Genomic DNA, 15,486 nt, shown 5'->3' with positions numbered 1-15,486 from the left:
CTAGAGTGGGGGGTGGGGAAACTCAGGCCCAGGCGCTGAAGGTGGCCCTTGGGGCCTCTCTATCCGGCCCTCGGAACTCCTCCCCGGGCCACACCCCTTCCTCAGTTGAACACTCCTTGAGTGCTTTTGCATGGCTGGAATGTGCCCTCAAACTCTGATGACGACCGTGGCTTGAGGGAGGCCCCTCAAGGGTGCCATTGCACCCACGTTGCCCTCTTGGGCAACTGGATGACTAGTGGCATCCCCCGTCCCTCACCCCAGTGATCTGCTTGAACTCAGGGGAGGCTAGGGAGCTCTGACGTCAGTGGGGCACTGAATCCGCTCTGGGTTTCAGTGCAGACTTGCAGGCGGCTGCACAGGGTACACCTTGGACAGCTCCTTGAAAGTTTGGACTAAAGCCCGCAACGGATTCACTGCCCCACTGACATCGGAGCTCCCCAACCTCTGCTGCTTGAACTGTGTCCTTCACCTGCCTCTTGTTCCAGGCTGCCATGTTAACCGGAGCAGTGCCAAAAACGTCTCCTGTACAAAAGCCCTTCCGCCCTGACTCTTTTTCTTTGCCTTTATTTCCAGGGGAGGCTAATCTTGTCAAAGAAGTCTGGTTATTTCCCCAGCTCGTCGGTCAAACCCTGCCCGGTGGATGCCAGGGTAAGGCGACAGGGACAGCCTGGCTCTTGGGTCACATACAAAGGGCCTTCTAGTCCAGTGTCCTTTTTCTTACACTTGACAACCAGTTGAGGGTCCACCAGCAGGGGATGAAGGAAGCAAACAACACCCCACTATTGACCCCCTCCAGCAGTTGGTACTCAGTGGTGTTAACTGCTCCTATATATGGAGGATCCATCTAACCATCAATCCTAATAGAGGTTGATTCTAAGTGGCTAACAACACTTCTTTCTTTCTTTCTTTCTTTCTTTCTTTCTTTCTTTCTTTCTTTCTTTCTTTCTTTCTTTCTTTCTTTCTTTCTTTCTTTCTTTCTTTCTTTCTTTCTTTCTTTCTTTCTTTCGATGGCCTAAATATACAGATGTTCCCTAACCCCCCCCACCCCCCAAAATGGTGACGGAAAGCCCAGCTAGGAAATAGATTTGCTAAAGTATCTGTGCCTGGGTTGTTGTCTTTTCCTTACACAAATTGGCAACACGGGGGAAGAGGGGGGCATCCTGCTTAAAGCTCCCTCCACCTCACACCAAGGGTCCCAATCCAGATCATGGCCTCCATGCAAGTCATTAGTGTAAAAAGAAATCCTGCCCTCATCTCAAAAAGGATCTTTTTCTTTTAAAAAAAGGTAAATCGCCCTATGATCATTTTTGGTGAAGGTCAATGTAGAAACCTCTTAACAAACAAATAAATAAAAAACGGTAATGCTGTGAGGGGGAAAGGCTTCCTCATGGAGCAGCCAAATGCGTCAAGAGACTGGAACATATCCCCGTGAGGAAAGGTTACAATATTTGGAGGGGGTTTAGGGGTGGCTGGGGGAGTGGATTCAAGGTGTGGAGAAAGTGGACAGAGAAAAGTTTTTCTCCCTCTCTGATAACACTAGAACTCGTGGACATCCAATAAAGCTGAATATTGGGAGATTCAGGACAGACAAAACACTTCAGCGCAGAGTTAAGCTAAGAAATTCATTCCCACAAGAGGCAATGGGGGCCATCAGGTTGGATGGCTTTAAAAGAGGATTAGGCAAATGCATGGAGGAGAAGGTGATCAATGGCTACTAGCCACAATGGCTGTGTTTTCACCTCCACCATCGGAGATATTATGCCTCTGGATTACCAATCACGAGTGGGGAGAGCTGCTGTTGTGCTCTTATGCGAGGGAAACCCATCGGGCACAATCTATCATTAGGATCCCTCTGCTGGGATAACATCCCCTGTTCTGCCTCCTGCAGCCTCCCAACAGCCGGCCTCCCTCGCGAGAGATGGACTACTCAGCGTACCCTTGGTGAGTTGTACCCTTAAAGCTGGATGCACTTTAATACCAGGAGGCCAATAATGGATTTCAGACTGTATGGCGATAGAATATGATGTATGTGAGAAACGAAAGGAGCAATAATTACTACAATTAAAAAACACACTGCATGTAGCACTGCACATTATGATCAGTGATTTTCAAGTGCCCGTGAAAGGGGGGATTTTTGGGAAGCACTGCACTAGGATGACCGGCATATACAAATATCAATCCGCACTATAGATATTAGAGACCAGGGGTTGTAAGCAGCCTAACTTGGGGAGGGCAAAGCTGTTTGCTGGCTTGCCATCGGGAACTCCATAGTGTAGCTGATTCAGGGGTGAAAGAAAAGCCCTTCTTGCCAATGAACATTCAGGAGAACATTTTAATGCTCCCCAATGGTTCCTTTGCAGTTGCATCTTTCACCTACCTGAAACCTGATGTCATATAGGGGGGTAGGCGTGGCTCGGGGAAAACAACATCGTAGGTCATATTAGGACCCCTGCCGGACCTGATTAAGCCTGCAGGCTGGAGGTCCGTTCTCCCGGGTCCCTTGCTGCGATGAGCTCCATTATTTCTGCATTATGTGAACAAGTCCTTCCTGTCTTGCTCCATCCTGAAAGATCGTCTCATTCCTTATGTACCCAGTCGATCGCTGCGCTCTGCAGGTGAGGGCCTCCTGCAGACGCCATCTTATCAGGAGGTCCGTTCCACACAACATAGGAAATGGATCTTTAGTGTGGCGGCACCTACCCTATGGAATTCCCTCCCCTTAAATATCAGACAGGCACGATCTCTGCTATCTTTTCGGCGCCTGTTGAAGACCTTTCTCTTTCAACAAGCCTTTTAAGGAGAGACCCAGTCTGTGTTGGAATTGCTTTTCAAGATGTTTTGTTTTAATATATTTTAAAGTCTGCTTAAGATGTTGTAGAGTGTTTGTCGTGTTTTTTTTTTGCCGCCCTGAGCTCCTACTAGGAGGAAGGGTGGGATATAAATTTAATAATAAGTTACTAATAATAATAACAACAAGAACCACCACCACCACCACAACAATAACAATAATAATTGTGACTCTTTTACCAAACAGTGTGTGTTGGGTTTCAGGGCCCAATGAAGGCCGGATGTCTAAAACAGCCAGGTTTTGGGATCCGGGGGTGGGGGTACCAGCTGTCAGTCCAGGCAGCTAAGCGTGACGACACCAGTCCAGGGCAGGCAGAGGCTGGTACATAGGAAGCTGCTTTGTACAGGGTCAGACCACTGAACCATCCAGCTCAGTACTTTCTGCACTGACTGGCAGCAGTGACTTTTCAGGCAGGAGACATTCCTAGCTCTACCTGGAGATGCTGCCGGGATTTGAACCCGGGACCTTCTGCATACAGAACAGACGCGGTGCCACGGAGCTACAGGCCTTCCCCTGGTAACATAGCATGAAATGAGCAAGAGGTCAAGTTCCAGGGGTGAAGAAAAAAATTATATGAGCAAAGGGGGAGCACCCAAAAGCAAATGTATGTCTCTAACAAGGAAAGTTCTTTTTTTTAAGGTTTGCAGGCAACATGGAGAGGCAACAGACCGACAACCTCCTGAAGCTACATGTTAGCGGGACGTACCTGATCAGGGAGAGGCCGGCGGAAGCCGAGCGCTTTGCGATCAGCATTAAGTGAGTGATCTGACCATTGGGTGCCTGCCTGGGGCTGCTCTGAAAAGGTGGTCCAGTCGCTGTTGGGACAGACCACCCTAAGGGCTATGGTGGCTGGTGGCTCCGTGTCAGTGGGGCAATGGAATCTGCTCTGGGTTTTAGTCCAAACTTTCAGGGAGCTGCCCAAGGTGTTTTCAGCAGATTCCCTTGCAGCGGATGCAAGCCTGCCTCATAGGTGGCTGCAGTTATATCACCGGCCGTGTTAGGGGGAGGCGATTCCAGATGGACAGGGCCACCACAAAAAAGGCCCTGACAGCCGCAAGGCAAGGAGCAATGCTGAATTTTGATGAGCACTTTTTAAAAAATCCCTGATTTGGAAACATGGGGGACTGAACTTATGCGTGAGAAAGTGAGAAAATCGACAGATTCACCCATCCCTCCCTCAGGGTCAGTAGGCCTTTTTAGGATTCAAGCAGTCCTGTGGGGCAAGGTGGGATATCTCCCCTCCCTTAATCTGTCATTTTTCTGATTTCACCTCCTCTGCATCTCCTCTTCAGGTTTAACGAAGAAGTGAAGCATATTAAGGTGGTAGAGAAAGACAACTGGATCCACATCACCGAAGCCAAAAAATTTGAAAACTTATTGGTATGGATTCCCCCCCCCCCTAAAAAAAGATGCTTGCCTTTCCATTTGTTCTCTTCTGCTGGCTAAAGCCTGCCCTGAGTAGCCATTGCCCAAGAGGTTCACCTGCTGAAATCAGCCCCTTCTCCTTGTAGGAACTAGTTGAATATTATCAAGCCCATTCGCTCAAGGAGAGCTTTAAACAGCTGGACACGACGCTCAAGTATCCCTACAAGTCCCGAGAACGCTCTGCCTCCAGGACCTTGACTCGCTCGCCAGGTAACCGGGGGGGGGGGAGGGAGGTTAAATTCCTTCCTTAAATCTCTCCTTCCTTCTGGGCAAAGGAGTGAGGAGTGCTGCCCGTCGTTCAGGGGTAGAGCCCGTGCACTGCACGAGAGAGGCCCCGAGCGCCATCGTGGGTGTCTCCGCCTAGGACTGGAGGCCACTTCCTGGCTGAATCCGAAGGAAATAATTCCAGCGAAGGGAAGAGAGATTAGAGGAACGAGGAAGGGAGGGCCAGCCAGGTTCGGAGTCACCTGTCCCGGAGGATCCCACAGATTTGACACAGGAACCTAGGAGGCCGCCTCATCCAAGGCAAACCCTTGGTCTATCTAGCTCAGTAATGTCTACACTGACTGGCAGCGGCCCTCCAGGGTTCTGGGCAGGCGTCTCTCCCAGCCCTCCCCAGAGATGTCACTGGGGGACCTGGGACCTTCTGCATGCAAAGCAAGTGCTCTGCTACTGAGCCAGGCCTCTTCCCCTAAAAAAAATGAAGTAAGAATCTAGTCCTCAATTCTGAACAAAAGGCTGAATTAAATAGCGCTCAGACCATCTAGCTCACTGTTGTCTGCACTGACTGGCAGCAGCTTTCCAGGGTTTCAGAGAGGGGGCACTCGCAGCCCTACCCGAAGATGCCGTTGGGGGCTGAACCTGGGACTTTCAACATGCCAAGCAGGTGCTCTGGGGACTGAACCGGAAAGATGCTCTACCCACTGGCTCTTTCTGGTAATAAATGGGTATTTGTTGGCCATAGTTCAGAGGCAGGCCACCTCCAACAGGCCGGATGCTGCCGACAAAGGTGACCGGGCTAAGCCATTGCCGACATGCTGTACTGGGGCTCTGGGGATGCGTGTGTCTCACTTACAGAAAGGAATTCTCCACCCAACGCCTAGCTAAACGATGTGATTCCCTCCCACAAGAGGCCACGACAAATTCATGGAGCAGGAGGCAATCAGTGGCTGTGCTGTGCCTGCACAGTCGGAGGCAGTATACCTCTGAGTGCCAGTTGCGAGAGACCACAGGAGTGGGGAGCTCTTGCACTTTGGTCCTGCTTGGGGGCTTCCCCTTGGGGCATCGTGAGGACAGGAGGCTGGTCTAGCAGCCAGGTTGTTGTGACTTCCTTGTGCTTTGCCTCCCAGTGAGAAAGGGCAGCCAGAGGAGCAAGGAATGGCAGCGGGCACACTGTCCCTTGCGCCCGGCGCTCACTGGGCCAGAGGGGAGGAGGATGGGCCCCTGGTGGCAATCGCAAGAGGGCATCCTGGTTGTCAACAGTGCTACACGCGCACACACACACCCCTAACCCAGTTGCGCAGCACTGGCCAACAGGCATTCGGAGGAACCGCTGCGGACAGAATCCCAGACTAGATGAGCCTCTGTCTGATCCAGCGAGACTCTTTTACATTCCCAGGGGTGCCTCCCATGCTAGTCCTACTTGGAACAGACCCACTGGGCAATGATAGCCATGGCTAAGTTAGATCCTTTAATTTCAGTGGGTCTATTTTTGCATGTGCTGTTACTGGGCGAGTGCCGCGTTGTCGGGTTTTTCCACCTGTCTTGGTTAATTCCCCTCTTTAATTCTGTTTTCCTGCCCTTTTTGCTCCTTCCTTTTTAATTTTTTCTTTCTCCCGTTCGCTTATGTTTCTCTCTGACCTTTCTGCAGCTGCCTGTGCATCCTACAATTTTTCCTTTCTCAGTCCTCAGGGCCACAACTTCACTTCTCAGAATTCTTCCACTCCTTTCTGGTCAGGTATATATATAAATATATATCTGTGTGTATATATACATGCATGCAAAGAGCTGGAGACTGCCTCCTTCAGTGGAGAGAAGCCTGACCTGCTGGTAGCCTAAAGGACTGCAGCACATTCATTCATCGATCACCAGTTCATTCGTTGATCACCAGCGTAATTTTTCTTTCTTCCTTGTTATATTTATATCTCACCTTTCCTACAAGGAGCTCAAGGTTGTCAACATGGTTGTCGCCTCCCCACAACAATTCTGTGAGGTAGATTAGGCTGAGAAACAGTGGCTAGCCCGACGTCACCCAGCAAGGTTCATGGCTGAGTGGGGGATTTGAACCCTGGTCTCCCAGGTCACAATCCAAGGCCCTACACTACATTGCCTATCACAATGATTAAAACCACACCATACATTTAACGCACTCATATACCACTTCAACCGGTCATGGCTTTCCCTCCTCCGCCAAGAATCCTGAGAACTGTAGTTTCTTCAGGGTGCCAAGAGTTGTTAGGCAAACCCTCCCCTCCCCGAGCTACAATTCCCAGAGTTTCCTTGGAAGAGGGGTTGATTATTAAAACACTGTGTGAGGGGAAAAGAGGGTCTCCGAACAATGGTTTGCACCTTTTGCAAACTACAGTTCCCAAGATTCTTTAGGGGAAGCCAGGACTGTTTAAAAGTGGTTGTGATACTACTGTAAATATACAGTGCGGATGTGACTGCAATCAGGCTAGCTAAAATGCGATTGCAAAATCGATGTGTGTGTGGTGTTGTTTTTTGAAACATAAATTTAAACGTCTCCTCCTTTGGAGAAGCAGGTGGCAGGTAGAGATGGAATTTGGAGGCTAAAGGCTTAGCAGAAAACAATGCAAGCAAGCAAAATCAAGCTTGCAAACAGAGCAATCCTCTCCTTTAATCTGTGACGGGGAAGAGTGTTAGGGGAACACAGTTCAGACCAGAGACTGTGATCGTAGATAGCAAAGAGGTGTAGAGAATAGTGATACGAGAGAAGTTTTTCTTCTGATGCTAGAATTTGGGGTCATCCAGTGGAACATGGGTAGTTGCCTCTTACTGAGTCAGACCCTTGTCCCATCTAGCTCAGTACTGCCTGCACTGACTGGCAGCAGCTCTCCAGATTTCTGGGCAGTCCTACCTGGTGATGCTGTTGGGGATTGAACCGGGGACCTTCAGCACGCAAAGCAGACGCTCCGCGCACTCAGCTGCTTTGGCCCTTCCCCTCAATCGCAGCCAGTGTTATATCAACACTGATGCTGAACGTTGGAAGATTCAGGAGAGATAGGGGGAAAAGCCGTTTTTCACACAGCGCACAGCTAATCTCTGGGATTCGGTCCCACAGGAGGCCATGATGGCCCCCAACACGGAGGGCTTTAAAAGAGTATTGGACGAATTCACCAAGGGGGTAAGGCTATCTGTGGCTACTAGCCAGTGTTGGAGGCAGGGTGCTTTTGAATGCCAGTTGCTGGGAAACCTGTCTGTGGCACGAGACCAGCCTAGCTCCTCCTAAGCTAGCTAGCCATGCTCAGGTCTGGTGAAGGACGATGTCCTTTCACAAAGAAAGGCTCGACTGCTGGCCCCACATTTAATGGGATGGGGGCTGACCTCTTTCTCTTTGCTTCCAACAGCAAAATGTCACTGGCTGCCCCTGAAAATACATTATCAGTTATACAAAACTAGGCAGAGATCTGGTTCTGCCCCCCCACCTCAAAAAAAAGTGGTATCCACCAAACACTGCTCCAATCTCCATTTATCCAGAACTTTGGGGCCATGGGGGATTAAAACACAGGGTTGTATGCAATGCTGCTCCTACTCAAGAGCAGACCCATTGAAAATCTTGGACATGGCTAACGTCAATCCGTTTAACTTCAATGGGTCTACTTGGAGCAGGGCTTAGTTGGCGGCAACCTTTAGGCGCTACAGGGTGAATTTCTCACTGGATAGCTGTGGAAATCTGACAGGTCTCTTTGTAAAATGAGTCCCCCTCATTCCCTGCCCTTCCACATCTTTATCACCTGGGTGCCTCGGCTTCCGATCAGAAACCTTCTTGTGCCACCTTCATTGTCCTACTTCAGAGCCATCTTCATTGCTTCCTTTTCCAACCCCACTTTCAGAAGCATGCGCGGAACGTAGTTCAACCTCGGCTTGCAAGGCTGACATATTGACTGGCCAGCTTCACCAGAGATTTTTTTAAAGGGCATGTTGGGGGGGGGGAACCCACATTCCTGCCCAATTTTTTTTAAAAAAATGGTGGAGTTTTCCTTTCTGCACTTAACACGTAACTGTTTTGATTTGGGATTAGATTGTGAAGAGGAAGAGAATTAACCACTATATTAGGGCAGGGAATCGCTGACCTGGGATGGAATGTGGCCCCCCAGACCTCTCTATTTGGCCCTCAGGACTCTCTCCACAGGCCATGCCCCCCATTGGCCCTGGTCCAGGCCCACCTTGAGTGGTTTTGCCTGGCTAGAACGTGTCTTTTAACTGTGATGATGACTCTTGTGTGCCTAAATGGAGGATGCAACATCTGCAGATATCACGGATTTTGCCAGGGCGAAACTAATATGGATAACAACTTCAGACCAGAAAGAATGTCACCCAGAGCAGAAACCTAAGCAGCAGACAAATTCAGCAACCTTCTGTGTTCTCGGAAGTGTTTCGAAAGAGGCCCCTGACTAGTGTCTCTGCATGAGGAAGGATTCTGCCACCTCGGTCATACGGCAGACACAAAAGCTCAGGTTGAACTCGGTCCCGTCCAGGAATTTCACAGGCAAAGGCATTGCGACACTTCCTAACCTCTTTTCACACATTTCCCTGCCTGCAGTATTCACGCCTCGGGTCATAGGTACGGCGCTGGCGAGGTACAATTTTGCTGCAAGGGACATGCGGGAGCTTTCGCTGAGAGAAGGGGACATTGTGAAGATCTACAGCCGGATAGGCGGGGACCAGGGATGGTGGAAAGGAGAAACCAACGGAAGAGTGAGTGCCAGGGGTGTTGCGAGCTGGGTGTTCGGGTCACCGGGGAAGCCTTCCCATTTTAAGAGTGGCCTGTTACAGCGCCCTGCACAATTCTGGAAACCTGGTGCGCCTTTCCATCCAGAAACTGAGATGTATCTCATTGTGTCTTGGGCACTGTAGAGGTGGAACTGGGACCCCCTTTTTGGTTTGGGGGGGAGGCGCTTGTTTGCTTCTGCCATTGCGAGAGGGAACTACAAGGGTTTCCAGCCAAGCAGAAGACACTGCAGTGCCTCCTCTGGATAATTTGGGGGTTGGGGTTGGGTAAAACACCCACCATGGGCCACCTCCCTCAGTGAGTCTGCAGCCACCAACATCACCAGCTCCTGATCTTCATTGCCACCACCTGTTTGCTTGCTTGCCAAGCCAGCCAGGATGAGCCAAAACTGAGCAAGCCGTTTGTGGCATCTTCAGTCCCAAGAGGAAATAACTCTGCAATAATCCTGCCCCAGCTCGTTTACTTTTCTGCTGTCTCTGCCCTTAGCTCTTAAACTTCCCCCAGCAAAGAATATGGATTTACAGAAACTTGCAGCTTGTTACTCCAATAGGAAATAAACTCCTATTTTTCTGTAAAGATATTCTCTTGTTGCCAACCTCCTCTTACATTGACTAGATTTGTCAGCTTAACCCTGCATGCCACATCCCAGATTTTAGGTAACCAAGAATCTATGGAAAGAATGATGATGTTCTAGCTGCTGTTCTCAAATAAGTTGCCATTTCTAGATCTTCTGGTGTGTAATCCTTAAGATAACCAAACAACGCAATCATTGGCTCTCTTGGGAGGTCATAACCCCAAAATTATTATTTTTTACTTCTGACAGCACTAGGTTCTAAGATATGTGGGTCTTTGTTCATGGCCATTTACTGCGGAATATTTATTTACTTAACAAAATTTATATACCTTTTGATTGTAAAAGTACCTAAGCGGTTTACGAAAGACATTAAAAATATTGATAAAACAGTTAAGAAGTAATTAAAAACATTTAAAAAATAAAATAGCAACAGACTAAAAAACTTCAACATCTTTGTGTTTGCCTAAACTGTTTTTAAGAAAGCAGCAAAGGCTCCTGACTGATGTCAAGAGGCAGGGAGTTCCTTTTTTCATTATCTCTTTTTACTCCCCACTGCAGATCGGGTGGTTTCCTTCGACCTACGTGGAGGAGGAAGGGGTGCAGTGACGACCGGATCTCTCCGATGCTGCCAGCAGATCCCTGGGGGGGAACCCTCAACGAGTCCATTTCTGGAGCTCTGAAAAAGTTGACTGTCCCTCTTCCACAGCTGAGACAGGAACCGCTCATGGGCCTGTTTGAACAAGCGTGTGTGTGTGTGTGCGTAAGAGCGAGCAGCCTTGCACACACATACACGACAGTGTGGGATCATGTGCACATATGCGTTTTCTGTGCGCAAGGGGTTGGGAGAGGCCTTTTTTTTTTTTTGCCCCATTGACGGCTTGACTTGTAAATAAGATTTTGAAACCTCTCAAGTCACGTGGTGCTTGCACAAAGCCGGGGAGAGCCTAAGGGAAAGTGTCACTGACACGTGGCTTGGGGATGATTTGTGAGCCCTGTTCGGTGACGGCTGCACCAAAGCTGCCACAGGAATGGCAGGCACAAGGGTGGGCTCGGAGGGAGAGCCTCTCGTTCCTGGGTGGGGAGGGATGGAGGAAGAGAAGGAGGATTTCTGTGGAGCTTCCGGGGACTCTGCATTTGGAGGGAGCCCCTCGGACTATGGACATGGTTTGGACAGTGCTTGAGACTCATCGCGCACTCGACGGGCATCTATGGAGGCACGAGTGGGGGCACAGCCACATTTAGGAACAGAGGAAGCTGCCTTATATTGGGTCAGACCACTGGTCCATCTAGCTCAATATTGTCTACACTGGCTGGCAGACTGGAGACATTCCCAACCATCCCTGGAGATGCCGTTTGGGATTGAACCAGAGAACGTCTGCATGCAAAGAGGTGCTCTACCACCGAGCTCTGGCCCTTTCTGTAAAGATAAAGTAAGATTTTAGTCCTCATAGTTCAGAATGAAGGGCTGAATTAAATAGGAACACAGGAAGCTGCCTTGGTCTGTCTAGCTTAGAATTGTCTGCTCTGACTGGCAGCAGCTCTCTAGGATTTCAGGCAGGGAGTCTTTCCCAGCCCTACCTGGAGGTGCCAGTGGGGATTGAACCCGGGACCTTCTGCATGCAAAGCAGGTGCCCTGCCACTGAACTAAGGCCCCTTTCAGTTGCGTGGCTCTTCACCCAGGCGTCAACCTCCCAGTTGGCATAAAAAGGACACACACAAACATCCCCAATTTGCCCCAACCCTCAATGAATGCTTCGCGTGCACCGTGCGAGGGTGGGCGTTCAGAAGGCCCTTTCCACCACCATCACCCGTGCCTGAGTTTGCTCACCATGATCACATGACTAAGAGGTCTGGAGTCGGTCCTCCTTTATCAGGACAGGGGTGGCCCTCCAAGCCTCTTTACCAGGCCCGCAGGACTCTCCCCAGGCCACGGCCCCTCCCTCCAGGCCACGCCACTTGCCCTCCCCCCTCCCTGCCTTCCTCGAGTGCATTTAGTCAGCCAGATTGTGCCCTCGCACTGGGATATTGCCTCTTGCTTGCCTGGGTGGGTGGAGAGGCGGGGGCACCAAAAACAAGAGAGCCGAGTGAGGAAACCAGCTCCACAAGAACGCCAAGGCCAGTCACAATGCAGTAAAAAAAAAACCCCTAGAAGCTCTTTATTAGAGCCCAACACGTTTCAGGTCTGAACGACCCTTGTTTGCAAGGGCAGTCTTAGAAGGAACTTTAAACTGGTAGTCTTAAGGCAAATTCATAATTCCACCAAGTAATTCAGCCTTGATGAAGCTCTCTCTAATAAACCTGGTGTGCTGATCCAGGTGGCTTCACTCTGACGACCATTAAAGTAACCAGGAAATGTGGGCGCACAATCCTCTGCTTTTTGCCTGGCTGTGATCTAAACTCCGGGGCAAAGGTAAACAGTTACACCTGTTGCTCCGCCGGCTTTTCCCCCTGGCCCTGCCTACCTCTATCATGCAGTCCCCAGAAGGTTTCCCCCGGTGGAATACGGTCCTTGCACTTCTAAAGGTTCCTCACCCCTGATTTAGTAGATCTCTTGTGATTGGTGCCTCTGGGGGCCCTGAAGATGTTTAATTTAAGAAGGCAGGCAGCTGAGGGCGACCCAGGTGGGCGGGTGCTGATAACTGGCTGTCTTTGCATCTTTCATCAAGGGCACAGTTGGTTTTGAAACATGCTGTGGGGAGCAGCCCAGGGGGACGTTTCAAGCGTGAGCAAGTGCCCTAAAGCACCTTTAGCTGGACGTCAGCCTCGCTGGTGGGATTTATGCCTGAGAAAAGGTGCACAGGGCTAGAGCCTTAAGAGTTGTGCTAGTCAACCTTTGGGAAATAAATGGGAGGTTGGGGCATTAAAATAAAGGTTGTTCGTTCCTTGCCTCTTGGAGAAAGGCAAACGAGACTTCCTCCCAAAGGTTTTAGAAGCCGTGCCCACCTCACCATCGCAATGCCTTGGCTACCCTCCATGGTAAATTCTGAGCAAAAAACACACATTTCTTTGTTGGTGGGGGAATGGGGGTGGGTGGGAGGAGGGCTTTTTATTTACTGGTGTACGTTTTTTTCCCTCGCCCCCACCTAAGGGATTGTTTTGTTTGTAATTAATTATTGACCTAATTGTCACCACGATATATATTTGTGAATGAGAAAGGAAGGGGCTTTCTTAATGGTGGTGGTGGTAAGAATATTGTACATATATTTTAGTTGATTTTGCAAAAAGGAGGACAAAACATTTTTAAAAAAGAATTGTAACAATGGACAAAAAAAATGTACATTTCCCTGTTTTATTTCTTTTCCTTTTTGGTTTCTTTTGCACTAGCCCTGAATTGGGGCCAGAAGGGAGGTAGTATAATATTTAAAGGCTATTTTATAGTGGCGGGGGGGATTGAAAATCCATGTGCAGTTGCTATTTTCATGCAAATAGAAACTGTAGCTGCTGCTTTGGCACACACGTCCATCTCTTGTATGTGTTTCTCAAAATCTCTCCAGGTACAGGACATGATCTAAGACAGGGCTAGCCAACGTGGTGCTCCCCAATTGGACTCCAGCAACATCTGGAGGGCCACAGATATTCTCTGGCCTTCCTCAAAGATGTAACATTTTCTCCTGCATGAGAGAGGTGGAGGAATACCTCTTTTCAGAAGAGGCGTTCTCTTCTGAGTTGGGGTGTATGAATTTGTCCGTTCTGATTTCTCTGTTTCTCTTTTTTCCCCAGTCTTAATAATAATAAAATAATAATAATAATAATAAATTTAATTTTTGTGTCGCCTATCTGGCCGAAGCCACTCTAGGCGACGTACACCTTAAAATACAATAAAATACAATATAAATACAGCATAAAATACAATGCAGTCAACAATAACCATTTTAAATAGCAGCAATATAAAACAATGTAGGGCAATCAATAGACAATTTTAAACAATTTTAGCCCATCCCGGAGATCCCAAAGGCCTGTCCAAAGAGCCAAGTTTTTAAGGCTCGGCGAAATGTATCCAGGGAAGGGGCATGGCGAAGATCAAACGGGAGGGAGTTCCAGAGAGTGAGGGCCACCACTGAGAATGCCCTCTCTCTAGTCCCCACCAACCTATCTGTTTTCGTCGGTGGGACGGAGAGAAGGCCCTGCGTGGCTGATCTAGTCAGGCGGCTTAGTTGGTGGGACTGGAGGTGCTCCTTCAGGTAAACTGGGCCGAGACCGTATAGGGATTTAAAGGTTAACACCAACACCTTGAATTGGGCCCGGAAAATAACTGGGAGCCAATGTAGATGAAATAATACTGGCGTAATATGATCACGGCGGCGGCTGTTTGTGAGCAGACGAGCCACCGCATTCTGCACCAGTTGTAATTTCTGGACCGTTTTCAAGGGTAACCCCATGTAGAGCGCATTGCAGTAGTCTCATCGAGAGGTGACCAGAGCATGTACTACCAGTGGGAGCTGATGAATAGGGAGGTAGGGTTGCAGCCTCCGTATGAGATGTAATTGGTACCAAGCTGCCCGGCTCACTGCCGAAATCTGAGCCTCCATGGACAGCTTGGAATCAAGAACAACTCAGAGGCTGTGGACCTTATCCTTCAGGGGTATACTCACCCCATTAAGCCTCAGGTCAACAACACCTAACCTTCCCCTGTCACCCACAAGCAGCACTTCGGTCTTATCAGGATTGAGCTTCAGCCTGTTCCTTCCCATCCACCCACTCACGGATTCCAGGCACTTGGACAAGGTTTCCACAGCCAACTCCGGTGAGGATTTAAAAGAGAGAGCTGCGTGTCATCAGCATATTGGTGACACCGCAGCCCAAAACTCCTGATGATGGCTCCCAGCGGTTTTACATAGATGTTAAATAGCATGGGAGAGAGGATAGAGCCCTGTGGCACTCCACAAATGAGGAGCCAAGGGTCTGAAACCTCATCCCCCAATGCTATCTGTTGATGCCTGTCAGAGAGAAAGGATCGGAACCACTGTAAAATAGTGCCTCCTATTCCCAATCCCTCCAGGCGATCTAACAGGATACCGTGGTCAATGGTATCAAAAACCGCTGAGAGATCCAGGAGGAGAAGAAAGGTGAATTCTCCCCTATCTAATGCCCTCCTCATATCATCCACCAGAGCGACCAAGGCTGTTTCAGTACCATGTCCAGTCCTGAAACCCGATTGGTATGGATCCAAATAATCCGTTTCATCCAAGTGTGCTGACAACTGGTTAGCCACCACTCGCTCAATGATCTTGCCCAAAAATGGCAAATTCAGTTCCTCCATATTTCCACATCGCTTTGCAATTTTTGTTTTTAAAAAAGTCTTTGTAAAACTCAACAGCATGTTAATGCGAATTTCTCCTCTAACACACACATTTTTGCATGCAACTCTGCCTAATGCACTCATTTTTGCAAAGCCATTTCCCCCTAATAGAATGCAGTTTTGTATGCCGTTCTCGCAAAGAGGTCCGCTTTTTACCCTAGCATAGGCATTGTTGTGCCCATTACTTGCCTGGGGAACTGCAATGCAAAATTCGGAGAAGTGCAAATTTCAAAAGATGGCTATGGTCTGCATATTGTTCCAGAAAGTGCGAATAAGACAGATTCACCTTCAAATGTGAACTGAATTTAATTTCCTCCACATTCTTACTCCTAAGAGAAGGAAACATCTCTGATGGAAACAACTATGCA

The 15,486-nt window shown here is 49.0% G+C and overlaps 1 protein-coding gene across 2 annotated transcripts in view; it reads left to right on the top strand.

Annotated features, from left to right (window-relative positions):
* Positions 1-13,111, top strand: part of VAV2 (vav guanine nucleotide exchange factor 2) — a 141,074-nt gene extending 127,963 nt beyond the window's left edge. The window contains exons 21-27 of one of the 2 annotated variants that reach the window (XM_061603734.1): positions 574-648; positions 1,889-1,941; positions 3,488-3,604; positions 4,141-4,228; positions 4,360-4,483; positions 9,057-9,211; positions 10,378-10,514. In XM_061603734.1, coding sequence (XP_061459718.1) covers positions 574-648; positions 1,889-1,941; positions 3,488-3,604; positions 4,141-4,228; positions 4,360-4,483; positions 9,057-9,211; positions 10,378-10,425 — 660 coding nt within the window. In that variant the 3' untranslated portion in view covers positions 10,426-10,514. Of the gene's footprint in view, positions 1-573; positions 649-1,888; positions 1,942-3,487; positions 3,605-4,140; positions 4,229-4,359; positions 4,484-9,056; positions 9,212-10,377 lie in introns of both variants that reach the window. The other variant, XM_061603735.1, reaches the window with a different exon arrangement.
* Positions 13,112-15,486: the final 2,375 nt, after the last annotated feature.

Source organism: Rhineura floridana, chromosome 20, assembly GCF_030035675.1.
Source record: "Rhineura floridana isolate rRhiFlo1 chromosome 20, rRhiFlo1.hap2, whole genome shotgun sequence".
In the NCBI taxonomy this organism is placed as follows: domain Eukaryota; kingdom Metazoa; phylum Chordata; class Lepidosauria; order Squamata; family Rhineuridae; genus Rhineura; species Rhineura floridana.
Note: the sequence above shows the minus strand (reverse complement) of the source record. Positions and strands in the feature narration are given on the sequence as shown.